The 25,759-nt window shown below is 34.7% G+C and overlaps 5 protein-coding genes across 5 annotated transcripts; 3 read left to right on the forward strand and 2 right to left on the reverse strand.

Annotated features, from left to right (window-relative positions):
* The first annotated feature begins 87 nt into the window (after positions 1–87).
* On the forward strand, positions 88–2,408 carry LOC125574926 (cyclin-dependent kinase G1-like). The gene is made up of 3 exons (XM_048773761.1): positions 88–1,763; positions 1,842–1,930; positions 2,025–2,408. The coding sequence occupies exons 1-3, from the start codon at positions 123–125 to the stop codon at positions 2,233–2,235; spliced, it is 1,941 nt and encodes a 646-aa protein (XP_048629718.1). The 5' UTR covers positions 88–122; the 3' UTR covers positions 2,236–2,408.
* Positions 2,409–8,790: 6,382 nt separating this feature from the next.
* On the forward strand, positions 8,791–10,557 carry LOC106425908. The gene has a single exon (XM_013866626.3). It carries the CDS (start codon positions 9,352–9,354, stop codon positions 10,216–10,218), a length of 867 nt encoding a protein of 288 aa, XP_013722080.1. The 5' UTR covers positions 8,791–9,351; the 3' UTR covers positions 10,219–10,557.
* A 2,149-nt stretch (positions 10,558–12,706) lies between these two features.
* Positions 12,707–13,699, reverse strand: LOC106425918 (30S ribosomal protein S21, chloroplastic). The gene has a single exon (XM_013866636.3). It carries the CDS (start codon positions 13,436–13,438, stop codon positions 12,935–12,937), a length of 504 nt encoding a protein of 167 aa, XP_013722090.3. The 5' UTR covers positions 13,439–13,699; the 3' UTR covers positions 12,707–12,934.
* Positions 13,700–13,935: 236 nt separating this feature from the next.
* Positions 13,936–16,755, reverse strand: LOC106405358. Its single transcript, XM_013845920.3, has 10 exons — positions 16,718–16,755; positions 16,270–16,399; positions 16,152–16,177; positions 15,581–15,650; positions 15,296–15,505; positions 15,098–15,223; positions 14,955–15,012; positions 14,783–14,856; positions 14,366–14,454; positions 13,936–14,275 (listed from the first exon to the last, which is right to left on the reverse strand). Exons 1-10 carry the CDS (start codon positions 16,753–16,755, stop codon positions 14,206–14,208), a joined length of 891 nt encoding a protein of 296 aa, XP_013701374.2. The 3' UTR covers positions 13,936–14,205.
* Positions 16,756–21,051: 4,296 nt separating this feature from the next.
* On the forward strand, positions 21,052–23,478 carry LOC106425938 (GDSL esterase/lipase At5g63170). The gene is given in 12 exon segments (XM_048773763.1): positions 21,052–21,138; positions 21,347–21,482; positions 22,008–22,093; positions 22,095–22,138; positions 22,140–22,210; positions 22,423–22,434; positions 22,437–22,524; positions 22,526–22,550; positions 22,637–22,873; positions 22,947–23,193; positions 23,313–23,398; positions 23,401–23,478. Coding segments are annotated over 12 exon segments (1,197 nt in total).
* Positions 23,479–25,759: the final 2,281 nt, after the last annotated feature.

Raw genomic sequence — 25,759 nt, forward strand, 5'->3', positions numbered from 1 at the left:
TCTGCTTATCGTGATTTGATTTGATTCTCTAGGATTCTTTCTCCCTAGGGTTCCGTTGATTCTCTCTGTTATCTCTTTGATTTTTCTTGTGTACAATCAATTATCTTATTGAGAAGAATACGATGGCGGCAGGGGGAGGTGTTGATGTCTCTAGAAGTTCTCTTTCCGTCAAAAAAGACTACGACTTTTACAGGAACGGTGATGGTGAGAGGCGTCATCACGCCAAACGTCCTAACGAGCAAGATCTCAGGAGGAGTGATGTTCGTAGAAGCCGATCACGGTTCCCTTCTGAGAAAGGGGAGCCACGGGATAAGGAGGAGGAGGAGGTGCAGAGACCCCCTGAGAAAAGGAGGAAGTTTTCACCTATCTTGTGGGACGTTGAAGATAAAGTGGCTAAAGCTCCCCCTAGGGAGAAGACAAGGACTACAAATAAGCAGGGTGTTGATGTAACTCTTACTAGGAAGACTTCTCCGAAGGAGCAGGTCAACGTTGTGATCTCACCAGAAGCTCCGTCTACGGAGAAGACAAGGACTACAAATCTGATACGTAAGCAGGGTGTTGATGTAACTCTTACTAGGAAGACTTCTCCGAAGGAGCAGGTTGTGATGTCACCAGAAGCTGTTGAAGCTCAGGGGCCTGGGGTACTTAATCATGAGGTTGATTTAACTTTTGCTAGGAAGACTTCTCCGGAGGATCAGGTCAATGTTGTGATGTCACAAGAACCGGTTGATGAATTAGAGGAGGGTCAGTTGGAGGAAGAACAGGAGGTGAAGCAGGAGGCATCACCTGTTAAGAAATCTAGATGGGAGACGGGTTTAACTTCACACAAAGAGGAGTTAATATCTCATGCTGATGATGTTGTTCCCAAGACCAGTAGATGGAACAGGAGCAGTTTGAGTCCGGAGTGTGGTGAGTTAGTTGTGTCTGAAGAACGGCATTGCAATTCGTCCGGATCTGGCAGTGGACGTCAGAGCGTAGAGAAGCTTAGCGGTAATGAATATTCTGATAATGAGTATTTTAGTTCTGATCATGATGAGTTGGAAGCTGAAGAACCAGCTTCTCCAGCTCAGGGAGTGATGAACATGCTACTCGGTAGCAGGTCTGTGAATGGGTTTCAGAAGCTAAACAAGATTAACGAAGGTACATACGGTATTGTTTATAGAGCGCGGGATGAGAAAACAAAGGAGATTGTGGCACTCAAAAAGATCAAGATGAAGGAAGACAAGTACGAAGAAGAGTACGGATTCCCTTTGACGTCTCTGAGGGAAATCAACATACTTTTGTCATGCAACCACCCTTCAATAGTGAACGTGAAGGAAGTTGTGGTTGGAGGGAAGAACGACAGCGATGTTTACATGGTCATGGAACACTTGGAGCACGACTTGAAGTGCTTGATGGAAAGGAAGAAACAGCCTTTCAGCACCAGCGAGGTCAAGTGCTTGATGCTGCAGCTACTGGAGGGTGTGCACTACCTTCACACGAACTGGATCATCCACAGGGATCTGAAGCCTTCTAATCTCCTGATGAACAACAGTGGGGAGTTGAAGATTTGTGATTTCGGTATGGCGCGCCAGTACGGTAGCCCTATCAAGCCTTACACCCAGATGGTTATCACTCAGTGGTACAGACCACCAGAGCTTCTTCTAGGAGCGAAGCAGTACTCTACGGCTGTTGATATGTGGTCGATTGGTTGCATTATGGCGGAACTCTTGTCTCAAAAGCCTTTGTTCCCGGGCAAGACTGAACTTGACCAACTTCAAAAGGTAATACTTATTCTTAAGTTTCCGTATCTTTGTTTTTTTCCTGTGATCAAGTATCTAATCCTTTGTGTTTTTGTATAGATCTTTGCGGTCCTTGGAACACCGAACGAGTCAATCTGGCCTGGATTCTCATCATTGCCCAATGCTAAAGCCAAGTTTCCAACACAATCGTAAGCATCAGTTTCTGTCCTTATCATGTCGTTTCTGTTGTTACTATCAGTTGGTTGTGGATCGTAATGTTATTGTTCTTTTTGTGTTGTACAGGTATAATTTGTTGCGTAAGAAGTTTCCAGCAATATCATTTGTAGGTGGTCAGATTCTCTCAGAACGTGGATTTGATTTGCTGAATGGTTTACTGACGTTGGATCCTGAGAAGCGTCTAACAGTGGAGGAAGCTCTCAACCATAGTTGGTTTCATGAAGTGCCTCTCCCAAAAGCCCAAGATTTCATGCCCACATTTCCTCCAAGGCGCTAGATTTAGATTGTTTTCTTTTCATCAAAAGTTTGACGGAACGTTTATTAGAAAGTGGAAAAAAATGTACAATTTGTTGAGTATCACTTTTGGTGTCTCAAATCAAACGTGTATCGATGACATTGACGAGAAATGTGAAACGGGTCCAGGTTTCAAAAAACCAAGCCCGTTATTTATTTTATGAACTTACATATAATGCAACTTCACAAGCTATTGCAACTTTTTTACTTTATAATAATCATTAAATCATAGACTTAGGGAAAAAAAATTATTACTTGATGTTACAAATTGTTTCACTCCCACATTTTTATCCTCTGTACTTAATGTGGTATTTAATAGGTTTTGCCTGTAAAAATAAACTTTATGTTTGTCTTCCAAGTAAGAAACATCAGTTTAGGTTCTTTTGATATACAAACAAAACATATTTATAATTGGGATAGAATAGATCAAATTCAAAGAGTAAACTTGTATTTAGATTAAAACTAATTCCACTAAAATCATAATTTGAGATTAAATTGTGGTATCTAAAATGTGTTTGCATATATACATGTAGTATTATCATTGGTAAATTGTGTATATTATACATACAAACCTAAACATAAATGATAAATCATTCAATTTAGGTTTTGTCTCCTTCCAGGTTTAACTATCAACATCCTTATCCACTATATTTGTAATGAGAATCAATCTCAATTATTTTATCAATTAACAACAACCATACATAATTGAATGACAATCATAATTCATAAAAACCTCAATTTCTTAGGTATTATTTTTATTCCATTAAAAACATGATTTATTGGTTTGATTATATGCATTATGTAATTACAGAGATTTTTCCATCTCCATCTTATGCATATGTACCATCCGGATGAATTTACGCCCTCATTCCTCCTATCCGCTAGACGTTAGCTGAGAAATTAGAGAGTGTCTCGAGTGATATACTTGAACGCATGGAAATGATAAGAGCGTTAGATTTTCAACAGGGTATATCATGTTCCATCAGTATTGTATTTCTAAACATCGATTTTTAAGTTTGTGTTACAATTAAAAGTTTGAGAGAACATTAATTTGACAATGTCTTTTCGAGTATCACTTTTGTGTTTAAAAGTAAATGTGCATCTCTTCATCATCAACCACATAATCACATTGATGGGAGCCAATTTTTTCAACACAAGAAAGGGGCTCAAATTTGAAAAGATTCAACTTTATTTGATATAATATAACATAAGTATAATTTGGATAAAATAGTTAGAATTTTAAGAGTAACTTTTTATTTAACTAACATTATAAAAGAAACTTTATGCTTACTCATAATTTATTTTTAACATAATCTAATAAGTTTTAGTCGGTATACATATTTGTATATTTAAATGTGTTTATGAGCATATATAAAATGCATTACCCTAAGCTATTTACAAAACATATGATTATATGAATGACAGGAAACAAACACATTATCAATAAACTGATTTCACTTTCTTGTTATAAATTGTAAGTGAACTCCCTCCTTTTCGCAAAAGTATTATCTTAAGATTTTATTTTTGTTTCATAAAGAGTATCGTTTTGTATTTTTCATGCAAACTTTAAATAACAGTTTAGATTTATCCATATTATTTTAATATATTAATTAGAAAGAAAAATTTATTTAGTATGTGGATAAATAATAAAATAGAGTTTTTAAATGATTTTTTAATATGTGCACAAAGCTTTCAAGTGATAATTTTTATGAAACAGAGAGAATATTATTATTATCAAATCGCAGCTTAAATATTTTTTATTTGTGACCATCACATAATTAGTATTTAAATGTACAATTTTCCTAACTTTTTCCTTTTGATTTATATTACATATATATATATATAGCTATAGATATAACTGTCACTGAAAAGGTAAAACAATGACAAAGTAGTTTTAAGTGGCAATCGTTCATTTGAAGTTTTGTTTTTTTTTGCTGAGGTAATTAGTGCTCAAAAAAGATTATACATTTCAAGTATAACATATATAGTACGCTGAATTACACATTGATATTGTCGCTCGACACAGAATTTGACATAACATATAATTTTAAAAGTTGTTCATAGAGTAAGCTAGTTTTTTTGGGTTAAGTTTAGGATAATAAGCTAAGGTAAGAGATGAAAAAAATTCTTCTTTTTTTTTTTGAAGAAAGAAATAAACTAAAGAGTGCTTTAGTCATGGCTCCTCCTTTCCATAAATGTACATGTGTCACAGACAAAATGACCAGATTCAACGCCTTATTGAGACATTACGCATTAGCTATTTTTACTTTACTGACTCCGACACAAACAAATCCATACGTGGCTCAACCCCATTCAGCCAGTTTCCCCAATTAGGATTCTTGGGCATGGTTTTGTGGCGATTTGGTCCAACCTTTCTCTCTGTGTCTTCGAGCTCTTATATGTTCATATCTTGCGTTGTTGAATTATGGTTGGTGGAACATGCTTTATTTATTCTGGCTTTGTTGATAGGATGTATAGTACTTGTCCTATTTTTATAAAATAATGCTCGTCAGGTTATAGATGTAGGTGCTCAGCACTTAAACTCGACGTTTGAGACCAAACACATTAAAATTAGGGCTAATCATTCTTTTCATAGTATTTAATGTTAATTTTGAAATATATCAACAAACGACGATTCACTGGTTAGTTAAAAAACAGACAATATGACCAAATGTCTTCTCTCGGCCGAATTTTACAAGTGTTGGTTTTCATTTATTAAGAAATGTTTCATTAAATAGATATACTCATTTACATAAGGGCTTCTATACACAAACGAGAATATATACATGTATATATGAATTTGTATAAAAGAAATATTTGCAATGAAAAGTATAATTTTATGTACTTGTGTATTTTATTATTTAAAATTAATTATACATCGATAGTTTGTCTTTGTCAGATTAAGCTTTTGAGATTCTTTGCTTAAATATTAGTTATAATGTAGATTAAGATTTATTATGTATATGTGAGATAAATACAACTATTAGGAAAAGGAGATGTAGAGTAGTTAACGGATAAGAATACTCTGTCTAATCCCATCTGCTTATTAAATCATTGGACAATACGTCTATAATAATTTGTTCAAAAATGTTTATAATACTCGAAATTTCTAATTCTGTGTGCACGGCACGGCATTAGCTAATGCCTAGTGTTTACTACGATTCCGTAAACTAATAGTCTTATTAAATATCTATATATATTATCAAAATTTGAGATATACAGAATGCCATAAGACTAACCAAACTTGTAAAATGGTTAACGGCAACGAAATATGAGTTTCTTTAAAACAAAAAAAAATGGTACAAAAAGACATTGCAACATGTTTATATGGTGGTTTATAGGGGTGGATATTTTATCCGATACCCAAATCCGTATCCAAACCTGATCCAAAAAACCCGAACCAAAATCCAAACCGAAGTAGCAAAATACCCGAAAGGTATTGAATTAGGAGATATTAAATATTTGAACCCGAACGGAGAATATCCTACTTAAATGAATATGCGAAGATAACCAAACATATGTATTACTAGTCTTATATTTCTAGTTTTTATCTCTCATTTTATTTAAAATATTTATATTGATACTACACATACTTTAAGTTATTACGAAAGAAATGATTTGCTATTCACTTAAAATGCATGTTAAGTTTTTTTGTTTCAAAAATTAACAAAAGTTACATCCGTAATTTAAAAACAATAACTAAATTAATATCTTTTTAGTTTTAAAATGTTTTGTCCAAATCTATTTAAAATAAAAAAAACAGTTAAGTAAACGTTATATTTTTAAATACAAGAAACTTGAAAAATAAAATTTTAATTTTTTTTTTTCAAAATCTAAATATCCGAATCGAAATAATTGAATCCGAACTAAAAATATCTGAATCCGACCCGAAGTACAGAAATACCCGAACGGATTCTACACCTCTATACCGAAACACCCGAAAATCTGAAATACCCAACCCAAACCCAAATAGGTATCCGAACACCCACCCTAGTGGTTTATGCTGAAACTGTTGGCTAATTTTTGCGAGATTGTAATGATATAATTATTAGGTATAGATATTGTAGGTGAGAGCAAGGGCAAATGTGATCAATAAGTTTAATACTTATTACTTATTAGATTTTGTGAGTACGTATTAATCAATGTCTTTAAGCCGTATATAATTGATCTGATCTAACCCAAAAGATTATATGTTTGCAGACTTCTTCTTTTAGAAAGTATTGCATATTCAATATAATTGCGCATACTATCTATAGGGACGTCTGTAAAGGGAAACCACTAGAACTCTTTTGTATTCAATATATAAGTATATACCCGTTAAGAACTGCATACACTAGTTTATTAGAAGACAATCACCTCTTTTCACGTTTAGGGTATACTAAACAAAATAATGTCATTATTTGAAGGATCGGGTCGTTGTACTAAATGACCATGCCATTTATTAACGAGGTAAACAACGTACTGCGGATATAATTTTATTTCCTAAACATTTTGGAGAAATAAGTTTATATGATCGCGCGAGTGTGTTTGTTTTATTGTTTAAGATGAGATCGAATGATAATTATAAGAATCAAACCTAACTCTCAGGTCTCAACATCACTCATCAGTTTCGTCCCATTTTCCATTTGAACAAATCCTATGTAGGATAGACTAATTATTAAGCCAGATTAATTATTTTAATAAGATGTTAAAGTAATACCGTGGCTAATTATATGCCACTACGTGTCTCCTTGCGTGTTCCCATGCAAAGTACAACGCAACACAAACCCATCACATTTTCTAGATGCCATCTCCTTGGAACTCCCCTCAGAATCTACTTTAATTTTATGGTTGCCTTTTATTTTATATTAGTAAGATCTGTATATGAATGTCTATAATTTTTTTCCGAATGGGGATAGGACCACGATGCATTATATCTGTTTGCTTCCCTTTTAATACTATTATAGTATTATTACACGTTTGTTAAAATATATACGCCGTTCAATTTGAGTATGACAAGAATAACAAAAACCAGTTATATATTCCTACTTGTTGATAAGTTATTTGGTTAGCTAAGGAAGGCCTGTGTGAAAGAGTTTAATTGAAAGCATAGACAAAAAGAACTTTAACTTATTATACATGATGTTTCACAGGAACAAAACACTTATCTTATACAACATATTATTTACAGTAATCTTTTTTCTTTTTTGCTAAATTGTAAATTTCATATTAATGAAAGAAGACTGTACAAAAGTTCAATCTAAAAACTGTTCTACCATGGCAAAAAGAAAGGGAAAAACACAAGGTAGAACAAAATTATGGGGTTTTTAGCAAAAAAAAAAAAAACAAAACAAAACAAAATTATGGGTTGGCACCCCTGTGACTAAGTTATCCAAAGCGACATCTGAGATTTGAATTTCTTCTTGTCTCTCCTAGCTGTTATGATGTTTCGAACCTCCCTGTGGATTGTTCTTGACACTGCTTCAGCTGAAAAGGTTGATTACAGTGATCTTATACCAATGTTAAATTAATGTAGTTCCTTCTTTTTCTAGAAAGAGGTGACCTAACTCCATTGGCACAAATTCGTCACAAATTCGTCTTTAGACATGAGATCATCGATCTTGTCCCCTCAATTAAGATTTTCAGATCTAGAGTCACGATCACCTTTAGTTAATTAAGATTCCACTAAATTAAAATCAGAATTGGTCAATGATAATATATGAACCCCTCATCTCTTGGACGATGCCTAACATTGCCTTTTTTCTTTCATTATGTGATATATATACTATATTTTAGCACTTATTCATGATTGAAAGTTTGAAACCACAACTAAATTTGGGTTTTACCCAAAAAAAGAATAGGGATAAAAGAACAACTCCCTGTTAGTTTGTACTTTGTAGAATAGTGGTAAGTATTTTCTTAACATTTACACCAACAATAATAATTTTGGTGTAATACTTCTCCTTTGTACAAGTAGTAAACACACGGTCGAAGTGATTATTCCAAGAACACGTTTTTTAGCAAAATGCATCAAGGCTGAAAGGTTATATAGCAAATGATTCTTAACATATGAACATGTTCCTCGGAAAGAAGTTTTTCAAACACTACAATCCACTGGTTACTCGCTGGACCAAAATATCAACACCTAATTGTTCGAAAATTCCTTACTTAATTACGTATGAAATTAAACTCAAGATTTTAAAATTTTACAATGGGAATCCGTAACTGCTCATATGCAAATGCAAATACTGTACGTGATCTTCTTTTTGATTAAAAATAATTAATGAACAAAATATCTGCTTTTTAGGCCAAACAAAATCAGTTCAAGTACTAAAGTAGTAGTAAACACACGGGTCAAAGAGATTATTAACTAACTACTAATTAACTATAGAAAACCAAATTATATGTTCAATTACTAAAGTAGTAAACACACGGGTCAAAGTGATTATTAACTAATCAACTGCTAATTAATTATAGAAAACTAAATTCCATGTTCAATTACCATTCCTCTTATATAGGCTTAAACCATATAAAGTTTCGAATATATATCCGGTTTTGTGCAAAGACCGAAATCAGAAGCATTACATTATAACTGATAAACCAAAATATAACTCCATGATAAATAAATATTGCTCAGTATTGTTCTATATTGTGGTACTACTGTATATAATAACTAAGAACGTCTAGAATTTCAAATTAATTAAAAACAATGATATTTTAACTAAAATTACAACATTTCTTACAACACCCTTGTTACAAGAGAATTAAAATATTGCTTACTTTATATATAATAAAGTTTTATTATTTTTTATAATTATTTAAAACATCTACTCGTGTTAGAATTTAAATGCTTCGAAATTTTTAATTTTGAAGTGATCATAAACTCTTAGATAGCTTAACAGTAATGTGAATAATACAGCATAATGAATATTTTTTTTCAGGCATTTCATAGGAACAAAAACCCATGTGCGACGGTAGACAAACACACGCGTATCAACCAAACACTTGTCATCATCAAACTCCTATATAAAACCCTTCACACTTCTTCTTCATTTTAACCAGCTCCATTAAAGCTTTTTATCAACATTCTATAGACACCACAAGAACCAGAGAGAGAGAGATGGACGTTAGAGGGGGATGTTGCATAGCAAGATATGGTGGTTACGGTGGTCGCTACGGTCTCTCCAAGGCCGACCGAATCATGCTTCGGTTCCGACCAATTGCTCCCAAACCATCCAGCGACGGCGGAGGTGGATCTCCCGGCGCCGGAAAGTATTGCTCCTCTACAACAAGCGGTGGCAGCTCCGATGTATCCAGTAACACAAAGAGAGGAAAGAGGAAGTATCATAAGGAGAGTTCAGGCGTTAACTCCCGGAGGTGCAACAAGAGGAAGAGACCGAACACTAGAACGGCTGTTACCTTGTCTCTTTTACCAGATCTGAATGTATCTCCGGTGGAGAAGCAGAGGCAAAACGGTCCATTATGGCTAAGCTTCAGCGGCGGAGACCATGAGATGCTAACACCGTACAAGACGGCGGAGATCTCGCAAAGAACGGTGGTGGTCTCGTCGTGTGTGACGGTTGAGCGTGTGACCGACGCGTGGACTAACGGTTATGGTTTAGGGAAGACCGACGACGAGAAGAAGTTGAATCTAGCGAGAGAGGCTTGTCCAGGGTTTATATCGGACGGTGTTGGGAGAGTCACGTGGACCAACGAGGCGTATAGGAAGATGGCGAAGGAAGATATTAATATTCCGGTGGAGGACGGTGCACCGGGGATGAGTTATGATCATTTTCACGTGATCGTACGGTTGGTGATGAAGGAGAGGCCCATGCTCACGTACCCGGCGTTCACATGCAGAGTGAGGCTACAATACACGTGTCAAGATCGTGAGAGAGGATCGGTCACGGTGCCTTGTGACGTGTGGAGGATGGACGGTGGAGGTTTTGCGTGGAAGCTTGACGTTAAGACCGCTTTGTGCCTGTAACTTTGTATGAGTCACACAATGCTTGATTCATCCGGATATGCCTAGAAGCGGCACAATGCTTGATTCATCTGGATGTGCTTACAACCGGCCATGTGTTTGATTCAGTGATGAATGGTCCCAATAATATACAGATGGCCACCGTATGACAAACGTAACTAGTGCTGAACTTTGCTTATTAATATTTTCACCTTGAACATATGTTACTAGTCATTTAGTCTGCTTGTTTCTTTAGTTAGGATCTTGTACTTCTTGTTATTGTTCGTATGCTTATCTCGCTCGACTTATGATGCTTTAATTACAAATCTCAAGTTTATGTTTTTAAGTAAAAAAGGTTGCAGATGTGTATGTCTTTTGCTAATCATAATTTTTTTTTCATCACATTAATTACTTTGCTTTTAATTATTACTAGTGTTTTACTGTTTATAGAGCCTTATGCGCTTACCTGTGATAGTTTATAATATAAAAACTATATTAGTAGTATAATCATGTATTTAATTTTTAATTTTTTAGAATAATATAACCAATAATCAAGTGACAAATATGTACTTGAGATTTTTAGAGCATCTTAAAGATTACTAAATGAGAACTTATCTCTCTCCTCTTTCGTCACTTTTTATTAACTATAATTTTTTATGTTGAGAAACTTTTTAAGAACTTGCCGTTAAGATTTCAAACTTATACCAAAAATTACGTATGATTAAGTCATTAATGAGCTGCCTCATGATATTCATAAATGGGCCTCAAAATCAAAACCCTTTGTATCGCTCTGAAGCATTCAAGTAAATTTTCTAGTTTCAGCTCAAGTAAAAAGAGTCATATAACTTTGTTGTGTCCCAAAGACAGAAACGTAAAAATAGAGAGGAACCACCACCACAGCATACCATATTCAGAAGAGTATACTGTCTAGTGGTGAAGTGCTGGTCAAAACCATCACAGCATTCGCATATATATATATCCACATTAACTTTATGCTGTTCTTGATCTGGTTTGCCCACATGTTTGTCTCCTGACTCCTAAGAACTTGTTTTTTGATGGAAATACGATTCAAAACAACAGTTATTTTCAAACATAATGCTATGTTTCTATCAATATAGCAAAACTATATAATATGTCTTCGGAACAGCATTCCAACCTCTTCAAACTATCTACACTCTAACAAAATTAACATTCAAGTTCTCATCCATATGTAGACTCTGCAGTAACGAAGAAGCTGGACACAAGACCTGTGGGGAAACTGCACCAGACAATAACAGCAGGTAACATGTGTCCTGATGATAGAAGTTGGCAAAGCTATAGCCAGGGCCGGCTTAAGGCTAAGTAGGGTTCCTGAGCAAAAATATTTTTTAGGCCTCTTAATTAATTAATTTTAATATTATAGTTAAAATATTTTTAAAATAATTTTAAAATTTTAAAACAACGTTACTAAATTTATTATTTTCTTTTTCAACTTTTAAATTTTAAAAACTTAGATTTTTATGTCAGTAAAATATTGTCAAAATTTAACATTAAAGTATAGAAAAAAAATCTGGGCTCTTGTTATAAAGATAAATAAAATATATGAGCCCTTTATATTATTAAAATTTGCTGAATTTTAGATGGGCCCTGGACGGGTGCACTGTTCGCCCTGCCCATTAAGCCGGTCCTGGCTATAGCTTATGTAAATATATAGTCATAAGCTACTAACACTGCCATTATCGATCCATGATGCATCAGTTTAACAGGTGGAGATTCGATGTATCCAAGGATACATTGTCTCAATCTTTATAGTAGGGGGTTGTCGTGATCCTCGGTTGCTTCCTCATTTTCATTAGCCTTCCTATAACATTATGCTTCGAGAGGCACATGTTGAAGGGTACCTCCAACATATAGTTAACCTAATCAAATAAATTAAAAGGTAAACATATCTAAATTTTCTTATCTATACTGCTATCAGCTATAGAAAATCATCTAAATTTATAACAGGTCACACAAGTTTCTTTTTAAAAATTGGTTGAATTTAGTCTTTTTTATTGAGCAAATTCATTCTTTGGCTTACAATAAGTTTAATTTTTTAATTAAAAATAAATGATGGTGAAAGTTATTTACTTGTATAAGATACATATTGTTAATTAAGATGTTTATTTATGCTTTTCAAAATGCTTAATATCAATCAAATGAATAAACATATTTACTTATTCATCAACAATTAACAATATTTTTAACAATTATACACATAACATTTTTCACATTCTCCCACTTGGTTGTTGGTATAATCTCTTAAGATTTATTATTAAAAATCATAAAGTCGACTTTATTTGTTAAACATTTGCTTTTATTTGGTCATCATAATTGTCATCAAGAGTCATCACAGACACATATTATTTTGCAACATGATTCCTTTCATATATTACTACATTTGTTATTAAAGTCATTTTGATCTAGATGAAAATAAAAATAAAGAAACAAATATAAATTCATTTAGATGATTGATTTAAATGGTTCATTTGGATGGATAAACAAACAACCATTTAAAATATGAATGAATCATATAGATGGATCACATAGATCGATGGAGCAGAGAAACAAACAGTCCATTATCCTCTACACTGAGCAATGCAAATTTCTAATTTGTTGGGGGGTGGGAGTCAGTTAAGCTACAAACATCTCAAGAGACCTACAAAAATAGTGGATTATACATTCACTTCATTAAACCGGAATCTAAATCCCGGTTTTATCACTAGAACCGGTCGGTATACGGAATCTCAGTTTCCTCGGGAGGAAGCTCCCAATTATCATCCTCTTCAACTTCTCTTCTGCTCTTAGTGACTTCTGAGGGAGCTGAATGCTGTTTAGGTTTAGGGTTTGGCCTCCGTTTACGATACTTCTTAGCAGCTTCTTTGGTCTTACGCTTCCTCTTCTCCTGGGCGCTCTCGAAGAACCGCCGCCGCCTCGTCTCCTGCAGCACGCCCGCTCTGAACACCGATCTCTTGAAATCGTTCACCAGCTGCTCCTCCGTCTCTCCGTCTTTCGGCACCACCTCCACGTTGTAGTTCCCCGACTTGAAGAAGACGAGGTTCGCGTTTGCCAGCGAAGGGTACGCCACGCGGTTGGTGACGTCACCGTGATCAGACTTGAAGGAGAGCTGGGGAGATGGTCTAGTGAAAGTAGGTTTCAGACTCGGTGGGGACGGCGAGAGAGACGGCGAGAGGAGACGAGAAAAGACATCGGAGAGGGAAGCCATCGATTTTTAAGCGCAAAAACGACGGCGTTCTGATTATAAATACTTTGTATCTCACCTAAACGGTGTCGTTTTAGTTTCGAAATATTTGTTTATCTGGCGAACGACGCCGTTTTAACCGTTGATGAAGTGAAGATTGAGGATCTTGTGAGATAAATGTTTTATTCTCCAACTATTTTTATAATCGGCACATTTCCATTAAATTACGTTTTGCCTAAAAATAGTTTTTAAACTAATTGTTAAGTATACAAAATTGGATATGGAAATAATTAACTATTAACAAATAAATAGAGACCCAACAATTTTTTTTTGTCAATTTTTCAATATTAACTATTTTAATCTCAATTTTACAAATAATTTTACACATGTAATAGTTACGTATACTTATTAAATAGGCTGATTACTAATCGCGGGGAAAAAACTATATTTTACTGTCATGATACATATAAAATTTCAAGTCAATCTATTTCTATAAATTCGAGTTAGGAAAAATTATGAAGTTGGATGAAATACATGTCTGCTTACTTATAAAGCTTGTTTTATGTTCCAAACTTGATGTTATCATTGATATGTATGACGATTCATAGAGAAATCACTATTCCTATTCCTGTGAAATGATGAATCATCTGTTTCTACAAAGCTTACATTAAGTATCATATTCATCTTTGGAAACCCAGCTGATATCCATAGTAACTGAGCTTCATAACCACGAAAAGTGACTCTCGCGTTTGCGCATGTGCAATAAGCCAATGTTTGAGAAGATGTCCATCTTACGACGGCTTTGTTTTCTTCCCAGTTTTAACAATCCGACGCAACACTTGCGTCCCAGTTCTCTTTTCTCTGTAAGGACAACACAAACAAAGTGACCAAAGACTCTTAAATAACAAAGCAATGAGGGGAAGAAAAACGCAGAGAACATCATAAAGGTACCTTTGGTGTAAGAAGACCAGCAGATAAAAGAGTGGGAGAAGCATCAAGGTTAGTATTGATATCGCGAGGTAGAAGACACCCGATTTCTTCTGCAGGAGTTAGCATAGACTCATATGTTAAAGAAAAAAACTGATGATATTTTATTTTTCAATGTGCTTTAACATATAAAGCATGGTAGAAGATGCAAATGAAAACATATTTTCACTAAGAAGCTCAAACATGAATTAGCATAGACTCATATTAAAAAATAAAATTAAAAAACTGATAATATAATGTCTCTTTATTGGTTTCAATGTGCTTAAACATATAAAGCATGTTAGAAGATGCAAATGCAAAACATATTTGCACTAATTATTAATAACTAACAGCCTCGTTTGGCACACATTAGTAACACTAGGGTGACTCGACAGATCTTACCTTGCCTCCTTTAGGAAACGGTTTGTTTTTTCCAGTACAGGTATGAGCATCACAGAACTGTCTTAAGAAGTGTTCTTCAATCACAGAAAAAAAAATCAAAACCAAAGAGGATAATTTAGGCACACTTGATTTGAGAGTCATGTAGTAATTTAATTAGTAAGGAGAGTCATACCATGAAGACGGCTAGCAGCAGGACCTTGACTCACTGGGAAACAAGTATTCGCAAGACTCTGAACAAACAAATAAACACACTCAAAGTAAGCTTTTCTCCTTGGAGAAAATTACTAAAATAGAAGCAATAAAGAAGGTAATAACCTCGCAGAGATGACGGTTTTTAGCAGCAGCAGCAGGGTTACACTTACTCTTCCCCTTCTTGGAACTCATCAACACAAAGTCACAATGCAAAGCACCACACAGATCCGCCAAACACTTTGTACCAGTCTAAAAACAATCAATTAAGTTATAATCAGCTCAGAGCATTCAAAACAGAGAGCATAGACCACCACCGCATACCGTATTCAGAAGGTTATAGTGTCTAGTGTCGAAGTGCTGGTCAAGAAACTTCTCCTCGTTGAAACTCTTCCTGCAGTAACCGCATTTCCACTCGTATATATCCACGTGGACCTTGTGCTGTTCTTGGTCTCTGTAGAGGTCGTTGTCGGGATGGAGCCTGCACTTGTTTGGGATCTGGTATCTTTCCCTTTCAACAAACGGCGTCAAGTACTGTAAAGAAGAAACACTAAATCTTCACAAACGGCGTCAAATAAGATAGTAACAAGAGAAGAATCTCTAACTTACATCTTGTATAATCTGCCAAGCTGCTCTACTTCTATGTCGGGAACAGTGTATCTCTGGAGCATTACCTTCTCTAAGTTCCACGACAAGAGAGAATCAGTACAAAACAGAAGCTTAAGAGCTAAATCTAAAACTGGAACTAATCTACACAAAGGCTTATCACACTACAACTAGTAAACAACAAATCTTCAGTTTATGTTTTTGTCTGTATAGAGACAAAGAGTTAAAATCAATGTATCTCTGTAGCATTACCTTCTTCCTTACCAGATCTAAGTTAGTTCCACGACAAGAAAGAATCAAAAACAAAACAGAATCTTAAGAGCTATAAAGTTAATCTAAAACTGGAAATAATCTACACAAAGGCTTATCACTACAATTAGTCAACAACAAATCTTCAGTTTATGTTTTGTTTTTGTTTTTGTCTGTATAGAGACAATGAGTTAGAATCTAAGTTCAACGACAAGGAAGAATCAATACAAAACAGAAGGTTAAGGCTTATCACTAAAACTAGTCAACATCAAAAGTTCCAGTTATGTTTTGTCTGTAGAGAGACAAGGAGTTGCCGGAGCTTTACCTGGTAGATTCAGATTCTCCCAACACCTACAGAGAGAAGATTCACTGGATTATAGATCAGAAAATTGCAAAATCAGATGAACGGTGGTGGAACACGTGAGCTTCGTTCGTTACAGTACCTGAGAGAGAAGAAGAAGAGGAAAGAGTAAGAGGAGGAGGAGGGGAATCACGGGACTGACTCCTTTAGTCTTCCCATCGAAGAGAAGAGACGCAAGTGACGACGACGACGAAAGCTTCCTTACGAGAGATCTTCATTGCTATTTGTTGTTTCGGTATATAATTCTGTGGCCCAATGGGCTTTAACTAATTCAAACGATGTTGGCTGTTTTTTTGTTGTTGTCTCTCTCAATTTTCTACATGTTTTTTGTTTTTTTGTTGTCTCTCTCAATTTTCTACATTTTTAAATAACTTGGTTCATTAAAAAAAAAATTTCTTAAGTTTTATTTAAAATCATAAATATACCGTTTTAATAAAGAGTTGAAAAAGCGGTGTTTGCATCTGACTGCTCTCAACTAGTGAAGATGGTGTATACACCAACAGAATGGCCGACGTTCACTACAGTTCTACGAGGTAAGGAATTTTTTCATCCCTTCACTATTCAGCATATTCCGAGAGCACAAAATACAATGGCGGACAAGCTGGTACGGGGTGCTAGAAATCAGCCTGCTGCTATGGTTTATGTTGATTTGATTCTTCCAAAGTGGCTCTTAGATCAGGAATCTATTTAGTTTCGTTATAGCCTTTTGCCGTAAAAAAAATAGAGTTGAAAAAGCTACAACCCATTTTAAAATAAACCATTTTAGTTATAACCTTTAAACTAGAACCAAAAATCATTATTTGTGTTTAAAAAATTTTAATACTGTAAAAAATCAACCATTAACATAATTAGCGAAATTAAATAATTATCTATTAACAAGCTAAAATAGTTAAAATCAGAGTTTTTTCTTATCAAATCTGAAAGTGGAGAATTAGAATGGTTAATTTCTTTTTATGATTTTATCAATTTGTACTTTTTTAAAAAAATTTTAAAAAAATTTCTTTTCAGTTGGGGGAAATACGCGGGAAATGAGTTTGATTTGGTTAAAGCTGTTGTCAACGACCAACGACGTGTTTCCCTCTAAATGTTTTTCTCGTCTCTCTCTCTCTCTCTCTCTCTCTCTTGCCTATATTACAACTTCATTCTCTTCTCTCTCCTCCCACCTCTCTCTTTCTCTGTCTCTACATCTTGATATTGAAAGAAACAATGGCTACGGTAAGAACAAACACACACACCTCATCTCTTTTGATCATCATCATCATCTTCATCTCTCTCTGTTTGATTTGGTGCAGGAGAACAAAGGAAGGCCATTGCCGAAGTTTGGTGAATGGGACGTGAACAATCCTGCATCGGCAGAAGGATTCACTGTCATTTTCAGCAAAGCTAGCGACGAGAAGAAGACCAAGAAAGCATCTGGTGCAGTCCCTAATAGTCAGAGAAATCAAAACTCCGATCAAAACAACCACCATGATTCTCAAATTCAAAACCTAAGGTAGTTTTACTTTTCTTTCTCATCACATTCAACTTCTTAGTGTACGTTCGTTCCTGAATAGCACAGATTGCTAACCTGATCTTATGTTCTCTGAGCAGAAGAAATGGCTTTGCTTCCGTTGATTCCTGCCTTCTTCTGAAGAATCCGAGGATCATGAAGCTGAACAAGTTAGCAGAAGATACACACAACACAGCTTTCTTCCTCTGCTGATATTATACATTTTTGTTTCTTAATTTATTTTGCCACATTTTGGCCACAATGGATATAAGATTTGTCTCCTGGCTCCTCCTAAGAACTTGTTTTTGATGGAAATATAATTGAGGACAACAGTCCTTTTCAGACATAATTAATGCTATTGTTTCCTATCAATGTAACAAGACTATATAAATGGTTTCTCAATAGCCTTCCAATAGCTTTAAACTCCTCTACCCCATAACAAATTAACATTCAAGTTCACCTATATGTTGTGAGCTTCGAAAGATTGATGACACCACCTGAAGAATCTGCAGTAAAAGGATGCTGGAAACAAGTGAGTGGAAACTACACCAGACAATAACAGCAGGTAACATGTGTCTGAACATTCATTTAACAATGGTAAACCGGTTTTAACCGTATTATTTAATGATCCGATTTACATTTACTGTCGTTACTGAAATCTTTTTTTCTTTTTAATGGTGGGAAAACTAAATTTCAAATTTTGAGCAATTTGTATTGTAATAATTAGGGTTAATCCGCAAGAGGCGACGCATCTCTCTCGATTAGATCCGATTCACCTTCAAACCGAAGCTCCGATCAATGTCGAGAGAGAGGATCAAACGTGAGTTCATATGCTTTGAACTAGACCACTGCCCTGGTCTGTTCACTTTGCTTCTTTTCTTGTTATTACATATCTATCTATTCATATAGGCTCTTCTTTAAGATCATCTTTTAGTTTTGTGATTGTGATTTCTTATCAGAACAATTAATCTTCAGGTGAGTTGTTGGGGGCAGACCTGCTCTTTTTTTTTTTTGTTGACACACTAGTTAAAGCTAAGGCACCTTGCATTGATGAAACTCTTGGTTAGTCTTTTGTCCATGTATATTAGTCACAACACATCAATTTACTTACTGATGAGTTTGCGTCAGATCGTATCAGGTGTATCTTCAAGTTGTTTCCTAGGGTTCCTGTTCCACCTCATTTGGTAGATGTCAGTGACGATGAAGATGTCTAAAACCTTCAAGAATCTCTTGGGGAAGCTTAGATCACAGGCTGAAAACTTGACTTCCTTCTTGAGAGCTGACATAAAGTAAAACCCAAAACACTTAGTCTTGAGTTCTCTCTTTTGTGTTTAGAGTAATCTTCTGGAAACGTTAGTTACCTTCTCTTAGATCTTAGTCTTCTTTTTAGTCTTTTTGTTGTTACCTAAAGAACTATGATGGCCGATCCAGGTTGTAGAGGGATGCATTGCCTCTTTTCAATATATTAAAGAGTGAAATTCAAGTCTTGCTTAGAGAGAGACCGCTGCTTAACGAGGTACATATACAAGATTGGTCTCTATGTGTCTTGATTGTTGTTACTGAGTAAATACTCTGTGATATTGTGAAGTTGCTGGACGAGATTGCTGAGAGATTTTACGGGAGTGCAGCGTAGGAATCCTATGCAAGGAATGTTGGAGATATCTTCAAGGTAAATATATAGATGATCTGCACTTATCTCATGTTTTTGAAGTGGCAATGCTTGAACCATTGAAATTCTCTCTTCTCTGTGTAGATGAGGGTTAAGGAAGGAGACAGAAGAGTCAAGAATACTCGTTTCTTCTTCCCCCATTTTGATTTTTTTTCTTTTTTGTATTTGGCAATGGTCTAATAATGGATAGTTCTGGAGGATTCTCCAGGTTATGTAATTTGTTTTTTCTTATTTTCAAGTGGGTAAGAGTTTTGTTTTTCTTCTTTAATATATCTTCATGATAACTGAAAAAGAAAAGCTTCATGATAACCTAAAAGCTATTAGGGTCACTCCGGCTAACCTAAACCGTAGCTTTTCTAAACAAAAAGAAACCAAACCAATAATGGGTTCAAAGTCTTAACACAACAGCAAAGTTACCTTTGACAAGACCAAGTGATTTGAACCTCTCATGGAGAAGCCAAGGACATAGACCTTGGATCATAGTCCTAACCCATCATAAGCTCTTCTACATCAAATGCTATGCATCTTGGTACTATATGTGTCCTTTGCTATGTTGCACGTACGGATGAATCTCTTAGCGCAGAAAAATAAACATACTGGCTACTTGTTTATTCCAAAGCAAGTATTGTTGATCTGAACAATGAACTGCATATATTTCAATAATTGTCATTATATGTTTTGCTTTCAAATTGGCTGTGTAAAGACATCCAAGTGAGCATATTTAACTAAGAATGCTAGAAATTTTTAATCATCAATTATTTTTTGGTTATTTTTTTTTCGGTTTCAGATCACTTCAAGTTTTTAAACAATAAATTAATATTTTGATGTAAAAGCCACATACATACAAGTGGTCGAACTTCTTTGTTGATTTTTTGTTTGTTTTAATTCTTATGCTATGTAATTTTTTGTTAGTATTTAGTACTATAGTTATGACTTATGAAAAGCGCACTTAAAGACGTTAAGAACAACATGTTAATATTGATGATGTTTATTTATTTATTTTTAACATGCATGATTGGCTTTGTTTATACGGTAGGAAAATCGATGAAAATGAGTCTATATCAAGAAGGGACTTAGGGTACTTCTTGTGTGAGACGGTGATGGTGTGTCGGTCTTTGGTGGGAGCCATGTGTGGGTTGATCATTGCTCGCTCTCGAATTGTAACTATAGATTGATTGATGCGATCCGTGGATCAACGGCTATAACGATCTCTAATAATTATTTGACGCATCACAATAAGGCCTCGTCCAACAAATGCCAAGGTATTCATATGATTTAGTTTAATTATTCATATAAATATATTGTTTTTAGTGAACCTATAATTGTGGATATATGTAGCACAAACTAAAAAGGTCAAGCATGTTGTCGGTGGCATTTCTCTCAAAAAAAAAGCAAAGCTAAAACATAACAACTTGCATTAAACTCTGATTCGTCGTTCTTCCCAACATATAAAATGGATCAACAGAATAATATGATGTCTAAACATTGGGTTAGTTGAGTTAACATTATGCTAATATTTTAGTATTAGGTGTAGTTCTTCCCAGAGAGTTAAAATTGTTCTATGAGTCGAGCATATAAATTTGTTTTTATAGAGTAACTAATGAAATTTATGTTAATAATCTATGTATATATAGGTCGGCATGGATATTTCCATGTGGTGAACAATGACTATACACATTGGAACTATACACATTGGTCCAATAGAAATGTATGCAATTGGAGGAAGTGCTAATCTTACTATCAACTCTCAAGGCAACCGTTTTCTTGCTCCTGGTGGCTCTTTAAACAAAGATGTACTCCAATTTTAACATTTCTATTCAACTTTAAATACAATATCAATGTGATTTGATTTCATTAAAAAAGATATTATGATAAACTTATGTTAGGGGTGGGGGGAGTAGGTAAAAAAAGGATGAGGATGCGCCTGAAAGCGAATAGAGTCACTGGATTGGAGATCCAAAGGAGATCTAATGTTTATGGTGCACACACTTTCTGGCGCAGGGCCAACGAAATCGTCAAGCTATTCTAAAGCCTCTACCCCTAGCTGCTAGACCGTCCTCTCGCGTTGGTGATATAACTATAGCATTGGGTGCACTCAGCTGCAAAAAGGGTTCCCATGCTGATCATAGCCCTACCAGTCTGTATGTGTGTGTGTATAATATATAATATGATGAAACCAGCACTTGAAAGCTAGTTATGTAATAATCTTGATGGAAAAGTGAGCCAATTTTATGTTTAGACGCATTATGTTTAGTTGCATGATAGTTAATAAAACGACTTACTAATTAAATAATCTTACGAACAAGTTGTTTGTAGTACATCTTTCACATATATAACTGTTACACATTTCTCAATATATTATACATATCCAATAAAGCCATGGCCATTAAGGGAGTTATCAACAGTCTGAACCGACTTAGTTACGTATGTATGAAACAATATAACAGAATAATAGAAAATGGATTCGGGGGGAACTGTTAATTAAATATAGCTCTTTGGTAACAAAAATACTGATCATAACAGTTTATGTTCCGTTAATAGGTTTTTAAGATGTATACATAAGCAATGTTAATCCCATTCCATCATCTCAATCAAATATTGAATTGAGAGGAAAAGAAAGTAGCATTTTGAAATGAGTACTATACTTTTTCAAACCGTACAGTATTAGTCTCGATTATATCGAGTTCTGTAGCTCAAGCGGAAATATTCCAGCGGTTAGCATTTGGAGATTCAATACTCGATACCGGCAAACAACAATGACCTTAGCACTTTAACTAAAGTCAATTTCTATCCATGGAAGAGATTTTGTAACTCGACAAGCCACTGGAAGATTTGGCAATGGAAGAATTCCTACAGATATGATCGGTATATAACATATCATTTTCATTATAATATTTTTTGAATACTAGGAGATTCTAAACCCGTAAAACATGTACATCCCTATCGAACGAGGATCCATACCATTTAAATTAATAATCACTAGGAGAACAGACTCACGCAACTGGACATCAATTTTTAGTTTGTTATTAAAGTGAATTCAGAATTTAATTCTTTTGGGTGGAATAATATGCATGCAGCCGAAGGTTTGGGAGTAAGAACATTGTACCAGCTTATCGTAGTTCAGATCTTCAACCCAATGATATCTTAACCGTTGTTAGTTTTGCTTCTGGTGGTTCTGGTTAGATCCATGACCGCACAAGTTCAGGTAAGTTACACTTAAGGAAATGTAATTTAAATTCTTATGTAATATATAAAAATTCATCATTTAATTAAAATACAAATTAATCACAGGGAGTTATATGGATACCAGACCAATTAAACGACTTCAAAGCTTACATAGCAAAGCTAAACAGCATTACTGAAGATGAAGAGAAGACGAGATCAATCATCTCTAATGCAGTTTATATCATTTCCGCTGGAAATAACGATCTTGGCATCACATTCGTCTCCAATCCAGCTAGAAACACTCGATATACTGTCTTCTCCTACACCAACATGATGATTTCATGGACTCAATCATTCATGCAGGTACGTTAATTTTTAAAATTCGATACCAAATTTTACATGTATCAACTTACATTTGATTTATATATACATATAGGAGTTATATAATTTGGGAGCAAGAAAATTTGCGATTATGGGAACGTTGCCTTTGGGTTGCTTACCAGGAGCAAGCAACGCTATTGGAGGGATATGTCTAGAACCCGCAAACGCAGTCGCTAGACTCTTTAACCAGAAGCTAGCAAACGAAGTCAACAATCTGAACTCAGTGCTACCAGGCTCTCGTTCCATCTACATTGACATGTATAATCCTCTTCTTGAACTCGTCATCAACCCACTAAGATCAGGTTAGTGTTATTTTCTTTTGGATGTTTTTTTTTCCATTGAAACTGTGACTGCATTAATCATTTTTTTTTAAATAAGTTTTTTTCACGGCCATGCATAATATAATTTGGGTTCCTTTTAGGATTTACGTGGTCAACTTGGCCTTGCTGTTGTTCTCCTGCGGCTCCGGTACCGTGTTTGGATGCATCTCGACATGTGTTTTGGGACACTTTGCTCACCCAACGGAGAAAGCTTATCAAACTATTATCCCTCCGATTATTCAACAAATCCAACAAAGCTTCGCTTGATGTGGGTGTCTTCGTCTCAGCAATTAATCTATTTTACGTGCTTGTAACATATTTATTGTTCTTATGACTGTTAATGTTGCGTATCTTATCTATGAATATATCCAACTGTTTACATATTAAAAAAAATCCATCCTCTTCTACTATATGGATGATATATATATATATATATATATTTTTTTTTTTTTGTCAACCATGGATGAAATATTATGATTGTTTATGTGAACATATTAACAATAGCAAACAACTTGCACCTCTCTTATACTTCATTGGCCTTCTTTTGCCAAGTATCCTGCTCTTTTATAAGCTTTCTGTTAACCTGAAACCCAATGTTAATAGCTTTGTAGCGTAAACAGTACGCACAACGTTACATGTCACGCATGGAACAATGATCGAAAGATAACAAGGCAGAGAGTCTCTTACTTTTAGTTAAGATAAGGTCGTTATTATGGTTTTTTTTCTTGTAGTAATGGGCTTCAAAAATAATTGCTTTGTGCCATTAAATATTCTCTTCGATTTTTGGGGACTTTTAAAAGGTTAAGACAAAAAAAAAGACGAGAGTTTCTTAAAACATTACACAGAGCTTTTATAAAATTTAGTCATCTTATTATTTTTGTCGGAAATATGATATGTAGTGGTGAAGTCCACCTGTTAATTTGTTCTCATTTTGACCTAGTTCGAAGACTATATTAAAAAGGCTAGCACCAAACTACCCGCCACATTGCAAGTTTGTGAGCAGCACAAAGTTTGTGAAGACATTTCTACTTGTTTTGTGGAGTTCAAATAAAAATTTATAGAGTTATCCAATTATCTTAAAAAATTTATAGGAAAAGGAATAAAAATCAAAGTCTATATCAACACAAAGAAGAAGATGTATCAAAATATTAAGGATTCAGTGGCGTGGTTGCCTCCGAAGATCAAGGGAGGGTGATCAGGTCCACTGACATCCTGGTTTATAAGTTGGTCAATATTTAAATTTAATGTGATACGCATGTTTCTTTCTTTTTCTTGTTAGACTTTAAGGTCAAACAAAAAAAACTTGGGAAAATATAGAAATACACATATGCATCATGTCCAATAAAGAATCTCGAAAGCCGGTACACTTTTTATGGACTTTTGTCAAAGCACATACATTTTGTGGATATCTACCGACTACCGTTTATTATAATTACAGTGCTGATTCATGATACTTTGCAAAATACAAATCTACTCAAAAGTCCAAACTCTAAGGATAAGGTCGGAGTATAACATGCACATCAGTCTCCAGTGCTTCTTATAAGTTCAAGTGGAGTATAAACAGTTTAGAATATAAACTGTTATATATTTAAAATTCAAAATGCTTAAATATTGGAAGAATCTTGCATGAAATCATCAAATCCATTAGTTTATGTTACACTTTTCACTTTTATCTTTCGTGTAAACTTATCCACAAGTTTTGGATTTTGCTGTTTAGTCTTCTTAAAGAGCCATTTGTGAATACTCAAAGCCGCATCATGATTAATTTATCGAATATACATACAAACATTATGTACTCAACTATGTAAATATTATTCAACTAAAAAGTGCATATAAACTATGTATACAACTCTTGGTTAAGCTTCAAAACATCAAGTTGTAATGTGGTTAGAATGGTTATGGCCTTATGAGATGTCTACATTACTAGTTAGCATGGATATCTATATTTTTGAAAACATGTATAGTTTTGGATCCGAGTTCGTTTAGTTATGGGTTAATTTGCTATTTAAACGTTGATAAAAAAAAAGAGTCCTATTTAAACTTGATTGTTACGATTGGATTAGATTTGCCTGCCATATGCGGCGAGCTTTCTTTGCTTCTCCGATTTAAATTAACATTTCTTTAAACTCATTTGATAATTTTATAAACAATGGGCAAAAACGTATGAATCAGATAACTACAAGTGGCCAAACAAGAGGGCTTGAGAGTGGATGAGGATAAGCAGCCACGTAGAGGAGGAGGTGGCTCTTGGGAAGAGTCAAGGGTCGGTTTAATTCCAATAACCGGCCTTTTTCAAGTTTAAAATAATAGTATTTCAACTCTTTTTCTTCGTACTCTGGGACCGAATTTATCACTTTTTCCACGTAGGATCAATAAAAAACATAAACATTCGTGACCTCATGGGGACAACATCCTACATGGTACCCAAAATAATATTGTTTTGTTGTCATCGATGCCAAAAGCTATACTATTAAAGGTCACTTTTAGTGGAAATGTAAAAGTAACAATGGAATATAATAGAGTTGGTGTGTCGAAGGTCCAGTTTCAG

The sequence above is a fragment of the Brassica napus genome, unplaced genomic scaffold (genome assembly GCF_020379485.1).
Source record: "Brassica napus cultivar Da-Ae unplaced genomic scaffold, Da-Ae ScsIHWf_2634;HRSCAF=3386, whole genome shotgun sequence".
NCBI lineage: Eukaryota > Viridiplantae > Streptophyta > Magnoliopsida > Brassicales > Brassicaceae > Brassica > Brassica napus.